General features: G+C 46.3%; 1 protein-coding gene across 11 annotated transcripts in view; it reads right to left on the bottom strand.

Annotated features, from left to right (window-relative positions):
- Positions 1-18,484, bottom strand: part of SOX6 (SRY-box transcription factor 6) — an 846,804-nt gene that overhangs the window by 223,689 nt on the left and 604,631 nt on the right. For all 11 annotated transcript variants that reach the window (XM_069739870.1, XM_069739868.1, XM_069739873.1 and 8 more), the window contains one exon: positions 17,410-17,478. In XM_069739870.1, coding sequence (XP_069595971.1) covers positions 17,410-17,478 — 69 coding nt within the window. The remainder of the gene's footprint in view (positions 1-17,409; positions 17,479-18,484) is intronic.

The following is an 18,484-nucleotide window of genomic DNA, read 5'->3' as shown; positions in this document are numbered from 1 at the left end:
CATCCTGTATTATACTCCAGAGCTGCACTCACTATTCTGCTGGTGCAGTCACTATGTACATACATTACTGATCCTGAGTTACATCCTGTATTATACTCCAGAGCTGCACTCACTATTCTGCTGGTGCAGTCACTATGTACATACATTACTGATCCTGAGTTACATCCTGTATTATACTCCAGAGCTGCACTCACTAGTCTGCTGGTGCAGTCACTGTGTACATACATTACATTACTGATCCTGAGTTACCTCCTGTATTATACCCCAGAGCTGTACTCACTATTCTGCTGGTGCAGTCACTGTGTACATACATTACATTACTGATCCTGAGTTACATCCTGTATTATACTCCAGAGCTGCACTCACTATGCTGCTGGTGCAGTCACTGTGTACATACATTACATTACCGATCCTGAGTTACCTCCTGTATTATACCCCAGAGCTGTACTCACTATTCTGCTGGTGCAGTCACTGTGTACATACATTACATTACTGATCCTGAGTTACATCCTGTATTGTACTCCAGAGCTGCACTCACTATTCTGCTGCTTAGCAGTGTGCAGTCGGGGCATGTTGGTGACGCTGCAGATTGCAGCATTGTAGAGTATACAGGTCCTTCTCAAAAAATTAGCATATAGTGTTAAATGTCATTATTTACCATAATGTAATGATTACAATTAAACTTTCATATATTATAGATTCATTATCCACCAACTGAAATTTGTCAGGTCTTTTATTGTTTTAATACTGATGATTTTGGCATACAACTCCTGATAACCCAAAACACCTGTCTCAATAAATTAGCATATCAAGAAAAGGTTCTCTAAACGACCTATTACCCTAATCTTCTGAATCAACTAATTAACTCTAAACACATGCAAAAGATACCTGAGGCTTTTATAAACTCCCTGCCTGGTTCATTACTCAAAACCCCCATCATGGGTAAGACTAGCGACCTGACAGATGTCAAGAAGGCCATCATTGACACCCTCAAGCAAGAGGGTAAGACCCAGAAAGAAATTTCTCAACAAATAGGCTGTTCCCAGAGTGCTGTATCAAGGCACCTCAATGGTAAGTCTGTTGGAAGGAAACAATGTGGCAGAAAACGCTGTACAACGAGAAGAGGAGACCGGACCCTGAGGAAGATTGTGGAGAAGGACCGATTCCAGACCTTGGGGAACCTGAGGAAGCAGTGGACTGAGTCTGGTGTGGAAACATCCAGAGCCACCGTGCACAGGCGTGTGCAGGAAATGGGCTACAGGTGCCGAAATGGGCTACAGAGAAGCAGCACTGGACTGTTGCTAAGTGGTCCCAAGTACTTTTTTCTGATGAAAGCAAATTTTGCATGTCATTCGGAAATCAAGGTGCCAGAGTCTGGAGGAAGACTGGGGAGAAGGAAATGCCAAAATGCCTGAAGTCCAGTGTCAAGTACCCACAGTCAGTGATGGTGTGGGGTGCCATGTCAGCTGCTGGTGTTGGTCCACTGTGTTTCATCAAGGGCAGGGTCAATGCTTTATGGTGATGAAGATTTCATTTTTCAGCACGACCTGGCACCTGCTCACAGTGCCAAAACCACTGGTAAATGGTTTACTGACCACGGTATTACTGTGCTCAATTGGCCTGCCAACTCTCCTGACCTGAACCCCATAGAGAATCTGTGGGATATTGTGAAGAGAAAGTTGAGAGACGCAAGACCCAACACTCTGGATGAGCTTAAGGCCGCTATTGAAGCATCCTGGGCCTCCATAACCTCTCAGCAGTGTCACAGGCTGATTGCCTCCATGCCACGCCGCATTGAAGCAGTCATTTCTGCCAAAGGATTCCCCACCAAGTATTGAGTGCATAACTGAACATTATTATTTGATGGTTTTTTTGTTTGTTATTAAAAAACACTTTTATTTGATTGGATGGGTGAAATATGCTAATTTATTGAGACAGGTTTTTTGGGTTATCAGGAGTTGTATGCCAAAATCATCAGTATTAAAACAATAAAAGACCTGACAAATTTCAGTTGGTGGATAATGAATCTATAATATATGAAAGTTTAATTGTAATCATTACATTATGGTAAATAATGAAATTTAACACTATATGCTAATTTTTTGAGAAGGACCTGTAATCTGTTGCTGTGCTGCTGGACAGATGTTTCTCTGGCTGTTGATGAGCAGTCCTCATTCTGTGAAGTCTCCCAGTACTCGGCCTGGAGACCCAGCACATATGTGAGAAATTAAGGCTCGTTTAGCAGAGACAAGCGCCTGTCAAGTCTGGAGGAGCAGAGGCCGATCCCCAGGGGTCCTATTTCCCTCCCTCTGCCTGCCACTCATTCTATTAGTGGTGGTCCCTCTGGGCAGGTTGTGTATACAGCGCAATAAATCATTTAATCAGCTTGGTGTAATGTACACGTTATCCTGAGCGTTGCCTTCCAGGACGACTCCTTGGTTTTTATGGCAATGCACAATAAAAAAAATAATATTGTGGCGCTGTGTTTTCCCAGAAAACTATGTAGATCTTTTACAGTAAAAAGACCAAAGTATTTTAGGAGTGGCACCTTTATTCAGGTCTGACAATAGGGCCCAATGAAACGCCTAGATTTCTGACTCTTCATGGACCCCTTCACCTGCCCACCAGACTGACTCCAGATCACTAAACTACTAAGTATGAACAGGTGTGTCCAAACTGTAGACAGGTACTGGATATGCCTGGGAGAGCTGCGGCCATCCAATGGATCGTGGACGTGTGAATGCAGCCTTATGCACATTGCCCCCGATATACTGCTGATCTTTAGTCTATAATGTTCCCGCGGGGGCTCATTAATTGAATCCTCCCAGATCTCACATCAGCGGGGTCTGGTCTCCACTGTGGCCTCTCCCCATAAATATCAGGATCATGGTCTGAGATCCACAGAACATCATTGTAGCAAGATAAAGCCCAGAGCGTTCAACTCCATGTAACATCACTGTGTCTGCACGGGTCCTGTGCAACTCTGACATATTCTGCCACATAGGCCAGGAGAAGTGGCACTGTGCATAAATCGCATCATACCGGCCAGGAGAAGTGGCACTGTGCATGAATCGCATCATACCGGCCAGGAGAAGTGGCACTGTGCATGAATCGCATCATACCGGCCAGGAGAAGTGGCACTGTGCATGAATCGCATCATACCGGCCAGGAGAAGTGGCACTGTGCATAAATCGCATCATACCGGCCAGGAGAAGTGGCACTGTGCATGAATCGCATCATACCGGCCAGGAGAAGTGGCACTGTGCATGAATCGCATCATACCGGCCAGGAGAAGTGGCACTGTGCATGAATCACATCATACCGGCCAGGAGAAGTGGCACTGTGCATGAATCGCATCATACCGGCCAGGAGAAGTGGCACTGTGCATGAATCGCATCATACCGGCCAGGAGAAGTGGCACTGTGCATGAATCACATCATACCGGCCAGGAGAAGTGGCACTGTGCATGAATCGCATCATACCGGCCAGGAGAAGTGGCACTGTGCATGAATCGCATCATACCGGCCAGGAGAAGTGGCACTGTGCATGAATCGCATCATACCGGCCAGGAGAAGTGGCACTGTGCATGAATCACATCATACCGGCCAGGAGAAGTGGTACTGTGCATGAATCACATCATACCGGCCATGAGAAGTGGTACTGTGCAAGAATCACATCATACCGGCCATGACAAGTGGCAGTGTGCATGTATGACATCATACCGGCCAGGAGAAGTGGCACTGTGCATGAATCGCATCATACCGTCCAGGAGAAGTGGCACTGTGCATAAATCGCATCATACCGGCCAGGAGAAGTGGTACTGTGCATGAATGGCATCATACCGGCCAGGAGAAGTGGCACTGTGCATGAATCGCATCATACCGGCCAGGAGAAGTGGTACTGTGCATGAATCGCATCATACCGGCCAGGAGAAGTGGCACTGTGCATGAATCACATCATACCGGCCAGGAGAAGTGGCACTGTGCATAAATCGCATCATACCGGCCAGGAGAAGTGGCACTGTGCATGAATCACATCATACCGGCCAGGAGAAGTGGTACTGTGCATGAATCGCATCATACCGGCCAGGAGAAGTGGCACTGTGCATAAATCGCATCATACCGGCCAGGAGAAGTGGCACTGTGCATAAATCGCATCATACCGGCCAGGAGAAGTGGCACTGTGCATGAATCGCATCATACCGGCCAGGAGAAGTGGTACTGTGCATGAATCGCATCATACCGGCCAGGAGAAGTGGCACTGTGCATGAATCGCATCATACCGGCCAGGAGAAGTGGCACTGTGCATGAATCGCATCATACCGGCCAGGAGAAGTGGCACTGTGCATGAATCGCATCATACCGGCCAGGAGAAGTGGCACTGTGCATGAATCACATCATACCGGCCAGGAGAAGTGGCACTGTGCATGAATCACATCATACCGGCCAGGAGAAGTGGTACTGTGCATGAATCGCATCATACCGGCCAGGAGAAGTGGCACTGTGCATAAATCGCATCATACCGGCCAGGAGAAGTGGCACTGTGCATAAATCGCATCATACCGGCCAGGAGAAGTGGCACTGTGCATGAATCGCATCATACCGGCCAGGAGAAGTGGTACTGTGCATGAATCGCATCATACCGGCCAGGAGAAGTGGCACTGTGCATGAATCGCATCATACCGGCCAGGAGAAGTGGCACTGTGCATGAATCACATCATACCGGCCAGGAGAAGTGGCACTGTGCATGAATCGCATCATACCGGCCAGGAGAAGTGGCACTGTGCATGAATCACATCATACCGGCCAGGAGAAGTGGTACTGTGCATGAATCACATCATACCGGCCAGGAGAAGTGGCACTGTGCATGAATCGCATCATACCGGCCAGGAGAAGTGGCACTGTGCATGAATCGCATCATACCGGCCAGGAGAAGTGGCACTGTGCATGGATCGCATCATACCGGCCAGGAGAAGTGGTACTGTGCATGAATCACATCATACCGGCCAGGAGAAGTGGCACTGTGCATGAATCACATCATACCGGCCAGGAGAAGTGGTACTGTGCATGAATCGCATCATACCGGCCAGGAGAAGTGGCACTGTGCATGGATCGCATCATACCGGCCAGGAGAAGTGGCACTGTGCATGAATCGCATCATACCGGCCATGACAAGTGGCAGTGTGCATGAATCACATCATACCGGCCAGGAGAAGTGGCACTGTGCATGAATCACATCATACCGGCCAGGAGAAGTGGTACTGTGCATGAATCACATCATACCGGCCAGGAGAAGTGGCACTGTGCATAAATCACATCATACCGGCCAGGAGAAGTGGCACTGTGCATGGATCGCATCATACCGGCCAGGAGAAGTGGCACTGTGCATGAATCACATCATACCGGCCAGGAGAAGTGGTACTGTGCATGAATCACATCATACCGGCCAGGAGAAGTGGCACCGTGCAGGGCCGGTGATGAGATGCAGCTCTCGTATTTTCAGACATTGCCCTGGGCTATAAAGGAGAGGTATGACTTGTAGAATTGGAGGTCAATTAGACACTTCATGATGAGGCGAATCTTTAAATATATTTCTACTATTATTATCCCAGCAAAAAATTAATTAAACAGGTCATGGCGGACACGGGGCTAATGTGGAGAGTAATTACCGCTGATCTCCAGACACACAGCTCTTGTTCTGCTCACGACTACTTTAATTTCTAGTGTTTAATCACATGAATAAAGCCAAAGATCTGAGAGTATCTTCATGTCTGCAGCCGCTCACACTGCGTCTCCACATCAGCAGATCGTCTATTATTAACGATGAGAGGCCAGAAGATGAGAAAGATGGAGAGATGGATAGACACAGATGATGGAGCGCTACATTTATAGTGGCCAGATCCTTATGGACAGTGGGTGCCGGCCTCCAGGATTGTCACCAGAAATCCTTCACACTACAGTCCAAAGACAGACTGCAGGTGCACTGATGGTCCACTATCCCGGACAGCCTGCTGCAGCAGCCACGAGCAGTGCTGGCCCCGTCCACATCTGTTTAACCCCTTAGATGCTGCTGTCAACAGTGACTCCATCACATCAATGGTTAACAGTGTGGGGGCTTCCTATTTATCCCCATCGGCCCCCAGAGATCATGATTGTGGGGTCCTGATGTTTGCCGGCAATTCCCGGCCAAATAGCGGCCGGAGCAGAAGTCACCGACATTTAGTGATCATACACTTTACCATTCCGCTCACTTTACATTAATTCCTGAAAATCACCTGAAGGGTTAATAATCTGCCTGACTGCAGTTTCCCATATGTGAGGGGCGCAGTTTTTATAATGGTGCCAGTTTTGGGGGTTTTCCAATATATAGGACCCCCAAAGTCACTTCACACCTGGATAGGTCCCTGAAAAAAAAGCAAGTTTAGTAAATTTCCTTTAAAAAATGAAAAATTCCTGCTACGTTATTAAACCTCCTCAAAGGCGAAAAATATAAAATAAGATTTTACAAATGGCGCTGACGTAAGCCGACATGAGGGAAGTGTGATCTATTACGGGTTTCTGTGGTGACTCTGGATTAAAGGGAGAAGCATTCAACGTCTAAAATTGATAATTCTTCAACATTTTTCTCAAATTTCTGATATGTTTTATAAATAAACACAAAATATCGACTTAAATTTACCGTCATCATAAAGTATAATGTGCCACGAAAAACCATCTCAAAATCAGCTCCAGAGTTATCACCACATAAAGAGACACTGGTCAGTTAAAAAATTTGGCCCGGTCACTAAGGGGTTAAGCAGTTGAAAAATGCTCATTGTCTAGTGCCAAAATATCACATCTATAGAATGACTAAACACCCACCCTTCCTCCATTGGACCTTAGGACTACGGACATTAGATAGGCAGGCGCAGGGTTGAGTGTCCTCAGTGCTTAGTATGACCTACTGCAGATTCTGGCACTCTTACTGAGGAACCTTAGCAAAGGCCTCATTGGCAATGTGGTCTCCAGATCACTAATATTTTTGGGTTGTCAATACAGTGGTCCAAAAAAATACCAGAAGAGATCACTGCCTTGAAAACACGAGGATGCAGAGGTAAGATCACACTAGCTAGACACGGCAGAAGGAGGAAGCCGTCCCCAGATTCCTCAGGAGGCAGATGCTCAAAAACCTCCGAGTATCCTCTGAAGACCTGCAGCAAGATTAGGTTTTAGTCTACACAGAAGGGCGCATACTAAATGCTAAAGATCTCCATGTCTAAACTTTAACATGTCATCTCTACTGATGCAAAAGCACAAGAAAAGTCATTTACAATGCAATATGCTCAAAACCATAAAATTAACCAATTTTTCTGGGATTCTGATCTTTGGAGCGAGTAAATAAAGTTATAACTTTTCAGGCCTAGTTGTCAGTGCTATATCTGGAAGAGGGAAAAGAAACATGATGACTACAGTTAGCAATGTTGAGGTTCAGTGACGTCTACAATGAAGCATGGTGGGGACTCAGTGATGTCTACAGTGAAGCATGGCAGGAGCTCAGTGATGTCCACAGTGAGCACGGTGATATCTATAGTGAAACATGATGGGGGCTTGGTGATGACTACAGTGAAGCATGGTGGGGAATTTGTGATGTCTATAGAGAAGCATGATGTGAGTTCCTCGGTGTCTGCAGTGAAGCACGGCGCGCGGGGGCTCAGTGATGTCTGGAGTGAATCATGGTGTTTTTTTGGTGATGTCTACAGTGAAGCACAACTGGAGTTTGGTTATGTCTACAGTGACGCATGGTAGGGGCTCGGTGATGTTAACAGTGAAGCACGGCGGGGGCTCGGTGATGACTACAGTGAACAATGGCAGGTGATTTGTGATGTCTACAGTGAAGCATGGCAGGAGCTCTGTGATGACCACAGTGAAGAATGGCAGGGGCTCAGATGTCTACAGTGAAGCTCAGCAGGAGCTCGGTGATGACCACAGAGAAGCGGAGTGGGAGCTCAATGATTTTCAGAATGAAGCATGGCGGGGGCTCAGTGAAGCACGGCAGGAGCTCGGTGATGACCACAGAGAGGCGGATCGGGAACTCAGTGATTACCAGAATGAAGCATGGCGGGGGCTCAGTAATGTCTACAGTGAAGCATGGCAGGAGCTCGGTGATGACCACAGAGAGGCGGAGCGGGAACTCAGTGATTACCAGAATGAAGCATGGCGGGGGCTCAGTGATGTCTACAGTGAAGCATGGCAGGAGCTCGGTGATTACCAAAATGAAGCATGTCGGGAGCTCTGTGATGACCACAGAAAAGAATGACAGGGGCTCGGAGATGTCTACAGTGAAGCATGGCAGGAGCTCGGTGATGACCACAGAGAAGCAGAGCCGGAATTCAGTGATTACCAGTGTGAAGCATGGCGGGGGCAAAAGTGATGTCTACAGTGAAGCATGGTGGGGGCTTGGTGATGACTACATTGAAAAAGTGGCATGCAGTGAATTTGGAGGAACTACTTGCTATGTTAGTTGTCTTGAGCGGTTTATAGTTTTCTTGTTTCATTACTTTATTATAAACAGCAGAAAGTTTGGACATTTTTGTACATTTTGCAAAAAACCAAATTTACATTGGTAAGGTGGGGATGGGATAATATTGATTGAAACTGTAGATAGATATGAGACATGCATACTAGTCTACACACCCTGTAAAATGACAATATTTTTGTCATGTAAAAAATTGCTACCAACAAGAATCATTTCAGACCATTTTTCCCTGTATTGTCGACCATAATCTGTACAAATCAATTGAGAAACAAACTGAAATCTGTGAATTTCTGGCAGCGTCAAGTCTTTCTGGGTCGGCCTCTATCAGCGCAGCAGATCTAGAATTGGCGATCTTTGCCGGCTCCTCCTTGCAGCAGCTCCACATCTGTCTGATTGTGGGGACATCTCCTGTAAATAGCATCCTCTTTAGGTCACCACAGATTGTCCCTTGTTCAGGTCAAGGCTCAGGCTGGGCCGTTCCAGAACTTCCATCTTCATCTGATGAAGCCATTCTCTTTTTAGCAGATGCCTGAAGGTTTTGTTGTAAAATTGATATCTGGACTGTCCATAATTCCCCTCTCCCCGTTGACTAAAGCCCCAGTCCTAGCTGCTGGTTAACAGCTCCAGAACACAATACTTCCCCCACTATGAAATCCCAAGAAACAATGAAAACCCTATATTAAGGGTCACCAATCTAACCCAAGAAGAGGTGCGAAACCGGCTAAATAAGATTAAAATAGATAAATCTCCGGGTCCGGATGGCATACACCCACGAGTACTAAGAGAACTAAGTAATGTAATAGATAAACCATTATTTCTTATTTTTAGTGACTCTATAGCGACAGGGTCTGTTCCGCAGGATTGGCGCATAGCAAATGTGGTGCCAATATTCAAAAAGGGCTCTAAAAGTGAACCTGGAAATTATAGGCCAGTAAGTCTAACCTCTATTGTTGGTAAAATATTTGAAGGGTTTCTGAGGGATGTTATTCTGGATTATCTCAATGAGAATAACTGTTTAACTCCATATCAGCATGGGTTTATGAGAAATCGCTCCTGTCAAACCAATCTAATCAGTTTTTATGAAGAGGTAAGCTATAGACTGGACCACGGTGAGTCATTGGACGTGGTATATCTCGATTTTTCCAAAGCGTTTGATACCGTGCCGCACAAGAGGTTGGTACACAAAATGAGAATGCTTGGTCTGGGGGAAAATGTGTGTAAATGGGTTAGTAACTGGCTTAGTGATAGAAAGCAGAGGGTGGTTATAAATGGTATAGTCTCTAACTGGGTCGCTGTGACCAGTGGGGTACCGCAGGGGTCAGTATTGGGACCTGTTCTCTTCAACATATTCATTAATGATCTGGTAGAAGGTTTACACAGTAAAATATCGATATTTGCAGATGATACAAAACTATGTAAAGCAGTTAATACAAGAGAAGATAGTATTCTGCTACAGATGGATCTGGATAAGTTGGAAACTTGGGCTGAAAGGTGGCAGATGAGGTTTAACAATGATAAATGTAAGGTTATAACATAGTAACATAGTAACATAGTTAGTAAGGCCGAAAAAAGACATTTGTCCATCCAGTTCAGCCTATATTCCATCATAATAAATCCCCAGATCTACGTCCTTCTACAGAACCTAATAATTGTATGATACAATATTGTTCTGCTCCAGGAAGACATCCAGGCCTCTCTTGAACCCCTCGACTGAGTTCGCCATCACCACCTCCTCAGGCAAGCAATTCCAGATTCTCACTGCCCTAACAGTAAAGAATCCTCTTCTATGTTGGTGGAAAAACCTTCTCTCCTCCAGACGCAAAGAATGCCCCCTTGTGCCCGTCACCTTCCTTGGTATAAACAGATCCTCAGCGAGATATTTGTATTGTCCCCTTATATACTTATACATGGTTATTAGATCGCCCCTCAGTCGTCTTTTTTCTAGACTAAATAATCCTAATTTCGCTAATCTATCTGGGTATTGTAGTTCTCCCATCCCCTTTATTAATTTTGTTGCCCTCCTTTGTACTCTCTCTAGTTCCATTATATCCTTCCTGAGCACCGGTGCCCAAAACTGGACACAGTACTCCATGTGCGGTCTAACTAGGGATTTGTACAGAGGCAGTATAATGCTCTCATCATGTGTATCCAGACCTCTTTTAATGCACCCCATGATCCTGTTTGCCTTGGCAGCTGCTGCCTGGCACTGGCTGCTCCAGGTAAGTTTATCATTAACTAGGATCCCCAAGTCCTTCTCCCTGTCAGATTTACCCAGTGGTTTCCCGTTCAGTGTGTAATGGTGATATTGGGAAGAGGGAATCAATATCACCATTACACACTGAACGGGAAACCACTGGGTAAATCTGACAGGGAGAAGGACTTGGGCATCCTAGTTAATGATAAACTTACCTGGAGCAGCCAGTGCCAGGCAGCAGCTGCCAAGGCAAACAGGATCATGGGGTGCATTAAAAGAGGTCTGGATACACATGATGAGAGCATTATACTGCCTCTGTACAAATCCCTAGTTAGACCGCACATGGAGTACTGTATCCAGTTTTGGGCACCGGTGCTCAGGAAGGATATAATGGAACTAGAGAGAGTACAAAGGAGGGCAACAAAATTAATAAAGGAGATGGGAGAACTACAATACCCAGATAGATTAGCGAAATTAGGATTATTTAGTCTAGAAAAAAGACGACTGAGGGGCGATCTAATAACCATGTATAAGTATATAAGGGGACAATACAAATATCTCGCTGAGGATCTGTTTATACCAAGGAAGGTGACGGGCACAAGGGGGCATTCTTTGCGTCTGGAGGAGAGAAGGTTTTTCCACCAACATAGAAGAGGATTCTTTACTGTTAGGGCAGTGAGAATCTGGAATTGCTTGCCTGAGGAGGTGGTGATGGCGAGCTCAGTCGAGGGGTTCAAGAGAGGCCTGGATGTCTTCCTGGAGCAGAACAATATTGTATCATACAATTATTAGGTTCTGTAGAAGGACGTAGATCTGGGGATTTATTATGATGGAATATAGGCTGAACTGGATGGACAAATGTCTTTTTTCGGCCTTACTAACTATGTTACTATGTTACTATGTCACTATGCCTTACTGTAGGGATGGTGATCTTCTGTTGATGTACGGTGTCGGCTTTGCACCATTTGGACTGATTGCCCAAAGGTTAAGTCTCGGTCTCATCAGACATAACACGTTCCCCACATTATTATTATTTATTTATATACCACAATTAATTCCATGGTGTTGTACATGTGAAAAGGGGTTACATACAGGGTTATAGATATCTTTAACAGTAAACAAATTTACAGTGACAGACTGGTACAGAAGGGAGAGGACCCTGTCCTTGCGGACTTACATTCTTCGGGATAATGGGGAAGAGACAGGACGTCGGTGTGCTGCAGCACTCGTGGTGGTGAGGTGGCAGCTCGGGTGGTTGGTGGGAGGGCAGCTCTGGCGGTGGCGACGTGGCAGCTTGGGTGGTTGGTGAAGTGGCGGCAGCTCGGGTAGTTGGTGACGTGGCAGCAGCTCGGGTGGTTGGTGACGTGGCGGCAGCTCAGGTAGTCGGTGACGTGGCGGCAGCTCAGGTAGTTGGTGACGTGGCAGCTTATCGGGTGGTTGGTGACATGGCGGCAGCTCGGGTGGTTGGTGGTGAGGTGGCAGATCAGGTGGTTTGTGAGGCGGCAGCTCGGGTGGTTGGTGGGAGGGCAGCTCTGGCGGTGGTGACGTGGCAGCTTGGGTGGTTGGTGACGTGGCAGCAGCTCGGGTGGTTGGTGACGTGGCGGCAGCTCAGGTAGTTGGTGACGTGGCAGCAGCTCGGGTGGTTGGTGACGTGGCGGCAGCTCAGGTAGTTGGTGACGTGGCAGCTTATCGGGTGGTTGGTGATGTGGCGGCAGCTCGGGTGGTTGGTGACATGGCGGCAGCTAGGGTGGTTGGTGGTGAGGTGGCAGATCAGGTAGTTTGTGAGGCGGCAGCTCGGGTGGTTGGTGAGGCGGCAGAATGGTTATTGTAGGCTTTCCTGAAGAGATGGGTTTTCAGGTTCCGTCTGAAGGATCCGAGGGTGGTGGATAATCGGACGTGTTGAGGCGCGGAATTCCAGAGGATGGTGGATATTCAGGAGAAATCTTGGAGGCGGTTTTGTGAGGAATGAATAAGTGTGGAGGAGAGAAGGAGGTCTTGGGAGGACCGGAGATTACGTGAGGGAAGATATTGGGAGATAAGTTCAGAGATATAGGGAGGGGACAGGTTGTGGACGGCTTTGTAGATCAGTGTTAGTAGTTTGAACTGGATTAGTTGGGGAATTGTGCAGATGTGATGAAGGTTTTGGTAAAACACAGCCATGCTTGGATATTCTGATTAAGAAAAGGCTTCCGTCTTCCCCCCCAACCTTACACACCGGACAAATGAAGAATAAAGGAGACTATTGTCACATGCAGGACACAACCAAGCCTGGACAAAAATTCCTGCAGCTCCTTTAATGTTGCAGTCGGCTTCTTGGAAGCCTCCAGCACCAATGTCCATTCCATTTTTTTTCTCTAGGCACTATATCACATTTCAGCCCCTTCTTGATTCTGTCTTCACAGATGGCCCTGACTGACAACTTTGCACAATGAGATCCTTTGCTGTGTTGTCAGCTGTTTATGCACCAAAAAATGACAGGAAAATCCACCTAGTACAGCAACGCTTTTTCTGATTTGAATCAGAATCGCTTTAAGAGACGGCACCCGAGTGCTGACTACTATGTAACATGAAGGTAAATGTAATTGGCTGATTCTGAGGTTGTTAACACTTATACAACCCCTTCATTTTAGTCTTCACATTTTTATTTTCACCTAATAAAATTTCACTTTGTTTTCCAATGGGTTTGTACAAATTATGGGTGACAATAAAAGGTGTAAAAAGTTCTGCAATGATTCTTTTTGGTAGCATTTATTTTACATGACAAAAAAACTGGGATTTAGAAGAAGCGTGCAGACTTTTTATATCCACTCTATATAAGAAAGATGGGTATTAGATATCTAGATGTGTTACAGAGAACTCCTAATCCATTGTCGTAGCACAAATGTGAAAGTCGCCATTTAATTTGCGCAGTTCTGTGACCGCCATCGTATCAACCACTACACTAAATGAAACGCTTACAAATAAGTTGTTAGGCGGAAGTAGCCATATTATTACTACTGGGTGATTTCACTATTTTTACCTCCAGTTTTCATCTTTGCGGTAAAGTCCATGGGTGTTTGGGGCGGTAATATTTTTAGCCTAATCCATATAAGAGAATCCATATGCCTCAGTCGTTGCTATAGCGATAATTTTTTTCTGTTCAATACTAGGTAATTACAGCCAAACAAGAGGGTAAGTACCATGCACTGCGCTAATCCTGTCTGCTCTGCTCACATCTGACAGATTCACATAACACAAATCTGCTTACAACATTACATTATATTACGCCTGCATTTACTCTGTAGCTACAAGAGCGAACAACGGTGCCAACGAGAACGCTGCATACAAACACCGTTCCATCTACATGTCTCCTCTCCAGTGATGGATAGGCGGCAATCGTAGTGATGTCACCGCTGATCTCTGGTGATGGATAGGAGGCATTCTCAGTGATGTCACCTCTGATCTCTGGTGATGGATAGGAGGCATTCTCAGTGATGTCACCGCTGATCTCTGGTGATGGATAGGAGGCATTCTCAGTGATGTCACCTCTGATCTCTGGTGATGGATAGGAGGCATTCTCAGTGATGTCACCTCTGATCTCTGGTGATGGATAGGAGGCATTCTCAGTGATGTCACCGCTGATCTCTAGTGATGGATAGGAGGCATTCTCAGTGATGTCACCGCTGATCTCTAGTGATGGATAGGAGGCATTCTCAGTGATGACACCGCTGATCTCTGGTGATGGATAGGAGACATTCTCAGTGATGTCACCACTGATCTCTAGTGATGGATAGGAGACATTCTCAGTGATGTCACCTCTGATCTCTGGTGATGGATAGGAGATATTCTCAGTGATGTCACCTCTGATCTCTGGTGATGGATAGGAGACATTCTCAGTGATGTCACCGCTGATCTCTGGTGATGGATAGGAGACATTCTCAGTGATGTCACCGCTGATCTCTGGGGATGGATAGGAGGCATTCTCAGTGATGTCACCTCTGATCTCTGGTGATGGATAGGAGACATTCTCAGTGATGTCACTTCTGATCTCTGGTGATGGATAGGAGACATTCTCAGTGATGTCACTTCTGATCTCTGGTGATGGATAGGAGACATTCTCAGTGATGTCACTTCTGATCTCTGGTGATGGATAGGAGGCATTCTCAGTGATGTCACCGCTGATCTCCGGTGATGGATAGGAGGCATTCTCAGTGATGTCACCTCTGATCTCTGGTGATGGATAGGAGGCATTCTCAGTGATGTCACCTCTGATCTCTAGTGATGGATAGGAGGCATTCTCAGTGATGTCACCTCTGATCTCTGGTGATGGATAGGAGGCATTCTCAGTGATGTCACTTCTGATCTATGGTGATGGATAGGAGGCATTCTCAGTGATGTCACCTCTGATCTCTGGTGATGGATAGGAGGCATTCTCAGTGATGTCACCTCTGATCTCTGGTGATGGATAGGAGGCATTCTCAGTGATGTCACCGCTGATCTCTGGTGGTGGATAGGAGACATTCTCAGTGATGTCACCTCTGATCTCTGGTGATGGATAGGAGGCATTCTCAGTGATGTCACCTCTGATCTCTGGTGATGGATAGGAGACATTCTCAGTGATGTCACCTCTGATCTCTGGTGATGGATAGGAGACATTCTCAGTGATGTCACCGCTGATCTCTGGTGATGGATAGGAGACATTCTCAGTGATGTCACCTCTGATGTCTGGTGATGGATAGGAGGCATTCTCAGTGATGTCACCGCTGATCTCTGGTGATGGATAGGAGACATTCTCAGTGATGTCACCTCTGATCTCTGGTGATGGATAGGAGACATTCTCAGTGATGTCACCGCTGATCTCCGGTGATGGATAGGAGACATTCTCAGTGATGTCACCTCTGATGTCTGGTGATGGATAGGAGGCATTCTCAGTGATGTCACCGCTGATCTCTGGTGATGGATAGGAGGCATTCTCAGTGATGTCACCTCTGATCTCTGGTGATGGATAGGAGACATTCTCAGTGATGTCACCGCTGATCTCTGGTGATGGATAGGAGACATTCTCAGTGATGTTACCTCTGATCTCTGGTGATGGATAGGAGGCATTCTCAGTGATGTCACCGCTGATCTCTGGTGATGGATAGGAGGCATTCTCAGTGATGTCACCGCTGATCTCTGGTGATGGATAGGAGACATTCTCAGTGATGTCACCTCTGATGTCTGGTGATGGATAGGAGGCATTCTCAGTGATGTCACCGCTGATCTCTAGTGATGGATAGGAGGCATTCTCAGTGATGTCACCGCTGATCTCTGGTGATGGATAGGAGGCATTCTCAGTGATGTCACTGCTGATCTCCGGTGATGGATAGGAGACATTCTCAGTGATGTCACCGCTGATCTCCGGTGATGGATAGGAGACATTCTCAGTGATGTCACCGCTGATCTCTGGGGATGGATAGGAGGCATTCTCAGTGATGTCACTGCTGATCTCTGGGGATGGATAGGGGGCATTCTCATTGAGGTCACCGCTGATCTCTGGTGATGGATAGGAGGCATTCTCAGTGATGTCACCTCTGATCTCTGGTGATGGATAGGAGACATTCTCAGTGATGTCACCTCTGATCTCTGGTGATGGATAGGAGACATTCTCAGTGATGTCACCTCTGATCTCTGGTGATGGTTAGGAGGCATTCTCAGTGATGTCACCGCTGATCTCTGGTGATGGATAGGAGACATTCTCAGTGATGTCACCTCTGATGTCTGGTGATGGGTAGGAGGCATTCTCAGTGATGTCACCGCTGATCTCTGGTGATGGATAGGAGACATTCTCAGTGATGTCACCTCTGATCTCTGGTGATGGATAGGAGACATTCTCAGTGATGTCACCTCTGATGTCTGGTGATGGATAGGAGGCATTCTCAGTGATGTCACCGCTGATCTCTGGTGATGGATAGGAGACATTCTCAGTGATGTCACCGCTGATCTCTGGTGATGGATAGGAGACATTCTCAGTGATGTCACCGCTGATCTCTGGTGATGGATAGGAGACATTCTCAGTGATGTCACCTCTGATCTCTGGTGATGGATAGGAGGCATTCTCAGTGATGTCACCGCTGATCTCTGGTGATGGATAGGAGGCATTCTCAGTGATGTCACCGCTGATCTCTGGTGATGGATAGGAGGCATTCTCAGTGATGTCACCGCTGATCTCCGGTGATGGATAGGAGACATTCTCAGTGATGTCACCGCTGATCTCCGGTGATGGATAGGAGACATTCTCAGTGATGTCACCTCTGATCTCTGGTGATGGTTAGGAGGCATTCTCAGTGATGTCACCGCTGATCTCTGGTGATGGATAGGAGACATTCTCAGTGATGTCACCTCTGATGTCTGGTGATGGGTAGGAGGCATTCTCAGTGATGTCACCTCTGATCTCTGGTGATAGATAGGAGGCATTCTCAGTGATGTCACCTCTGATCTCTGGTGATGGATAGGAGGCATTCTCAGTGATGTCACCGCTGATCTCTGGTGATGGATAGGAGACATTCTCAGTGATGTCACCTCTGATCTCTGGTGATGGATAGGAGGCATTCTCAGTGATGTCACCGCTGATCTCTGGTGATGGGTAGGTGACCTTCTAGGTGTTTTAGTCTTTACTGCTCATAGATTTTATGCTCATGGGTAAAAATGATACAGATGTACATTTTCCCTCTTGTACCTACCTGGATCTGCTGCTGTAAGATGTTGATCTTGTGCTGCTGTTGCAGTAGTTGTTGCTGTTGCCTTGCGATCTGGAGATAGAAGAGAAGCGACCATTAGTCACACTCTCATGCCATACACGTGATGTCATCCCCTAATACTGTGCATTATTTTTTTTAGGCCTCCAAACAAATAATATGAAAGAAGAGGATGTTAAAAGTCACATATGGTGTAATGTCTGGAGGTTATATCAATACTGGAGCGTTATACAGCCCCTGGCAAAAATGATGGAATCACCGGCCTTGGAGGATGTTCACTCAGTTGTTTAATTTTGTAGACAAAAAGCAGATCACAGACATGGCACAAAACTAAACTCATTTCAAATTACAACTTATTGGCTTTAAGAAACACTAAAAGAAATCAAGAACAAACAATGTGGTAGTCAGTAATGGTTACTTTTTTTTTTAACCAAGCATAGGGGAAAAATTATGGAGTCACTCAATTCTGAGGAAAAAATAATGGAATCACCCTGTAAATTTTAATTCCCAAAACTAACACCTGCATCAGATTAGATCTGCTCGTTAGTCTGCATCTAAAAAGGAGTGATCACACCTTGGAGAGCTGCTGTTACAGAACCCCCAGCACCAAGAATATGTTATGCAGTATATGTATGTATAATAGGTTCCATGTGAAATGCATCAGTCCACAGGCTGCGCCGCTTGGCAGAGGGGACACTGTTGTGATAGGCAATTCAGTATCAGAATGGACATAGCGGTCAGAGCACATACAGTGATCTGACAATAACCCAAAATAATAGAACGAGCTCTGAGACGTGGGAACTCTGCAGACCGCAATCCCTAATCCTCTCCAAACAACACTAGAGGCAGCCGTGGATTGCGCCTAACTCTGCCTATGCAACTCGGCACAGCCTGAGAAACTAGCTAGCCTGAAGATAGAAAACAAGCCTACCTTGCCTCAGAGAAATACCCCAAAGGAAAAGGCAGCCCCCCACATATAATGACTGTGAGTTAAGATGAAAAGACAAACGTAGGGATGAAATAGATTCAGCAAAGTGAGGCCCGACTTTCTTAACAGAGC

The sequence above is a fragment of the Ranitomeya imitator genome, chromosome 9 (genome assembly GCF_032444005.1).
Source record: "Ranitomeya imitator isolate aRanImi1 chromosome 9, aRanImi1.pri, whole genome shotgun sequence".
Taxonomy (NCBI): Eukaryota; Metazoa; Chordata; class Amphibia; order Anura; family Dendrobatidae; genus Ranitomeya; species Ranitomeya imitator.
Note: the sequence above shows the minus strand (reverse complement) of the source record. Positions and strands in the feature narration are given on the sequence as shown.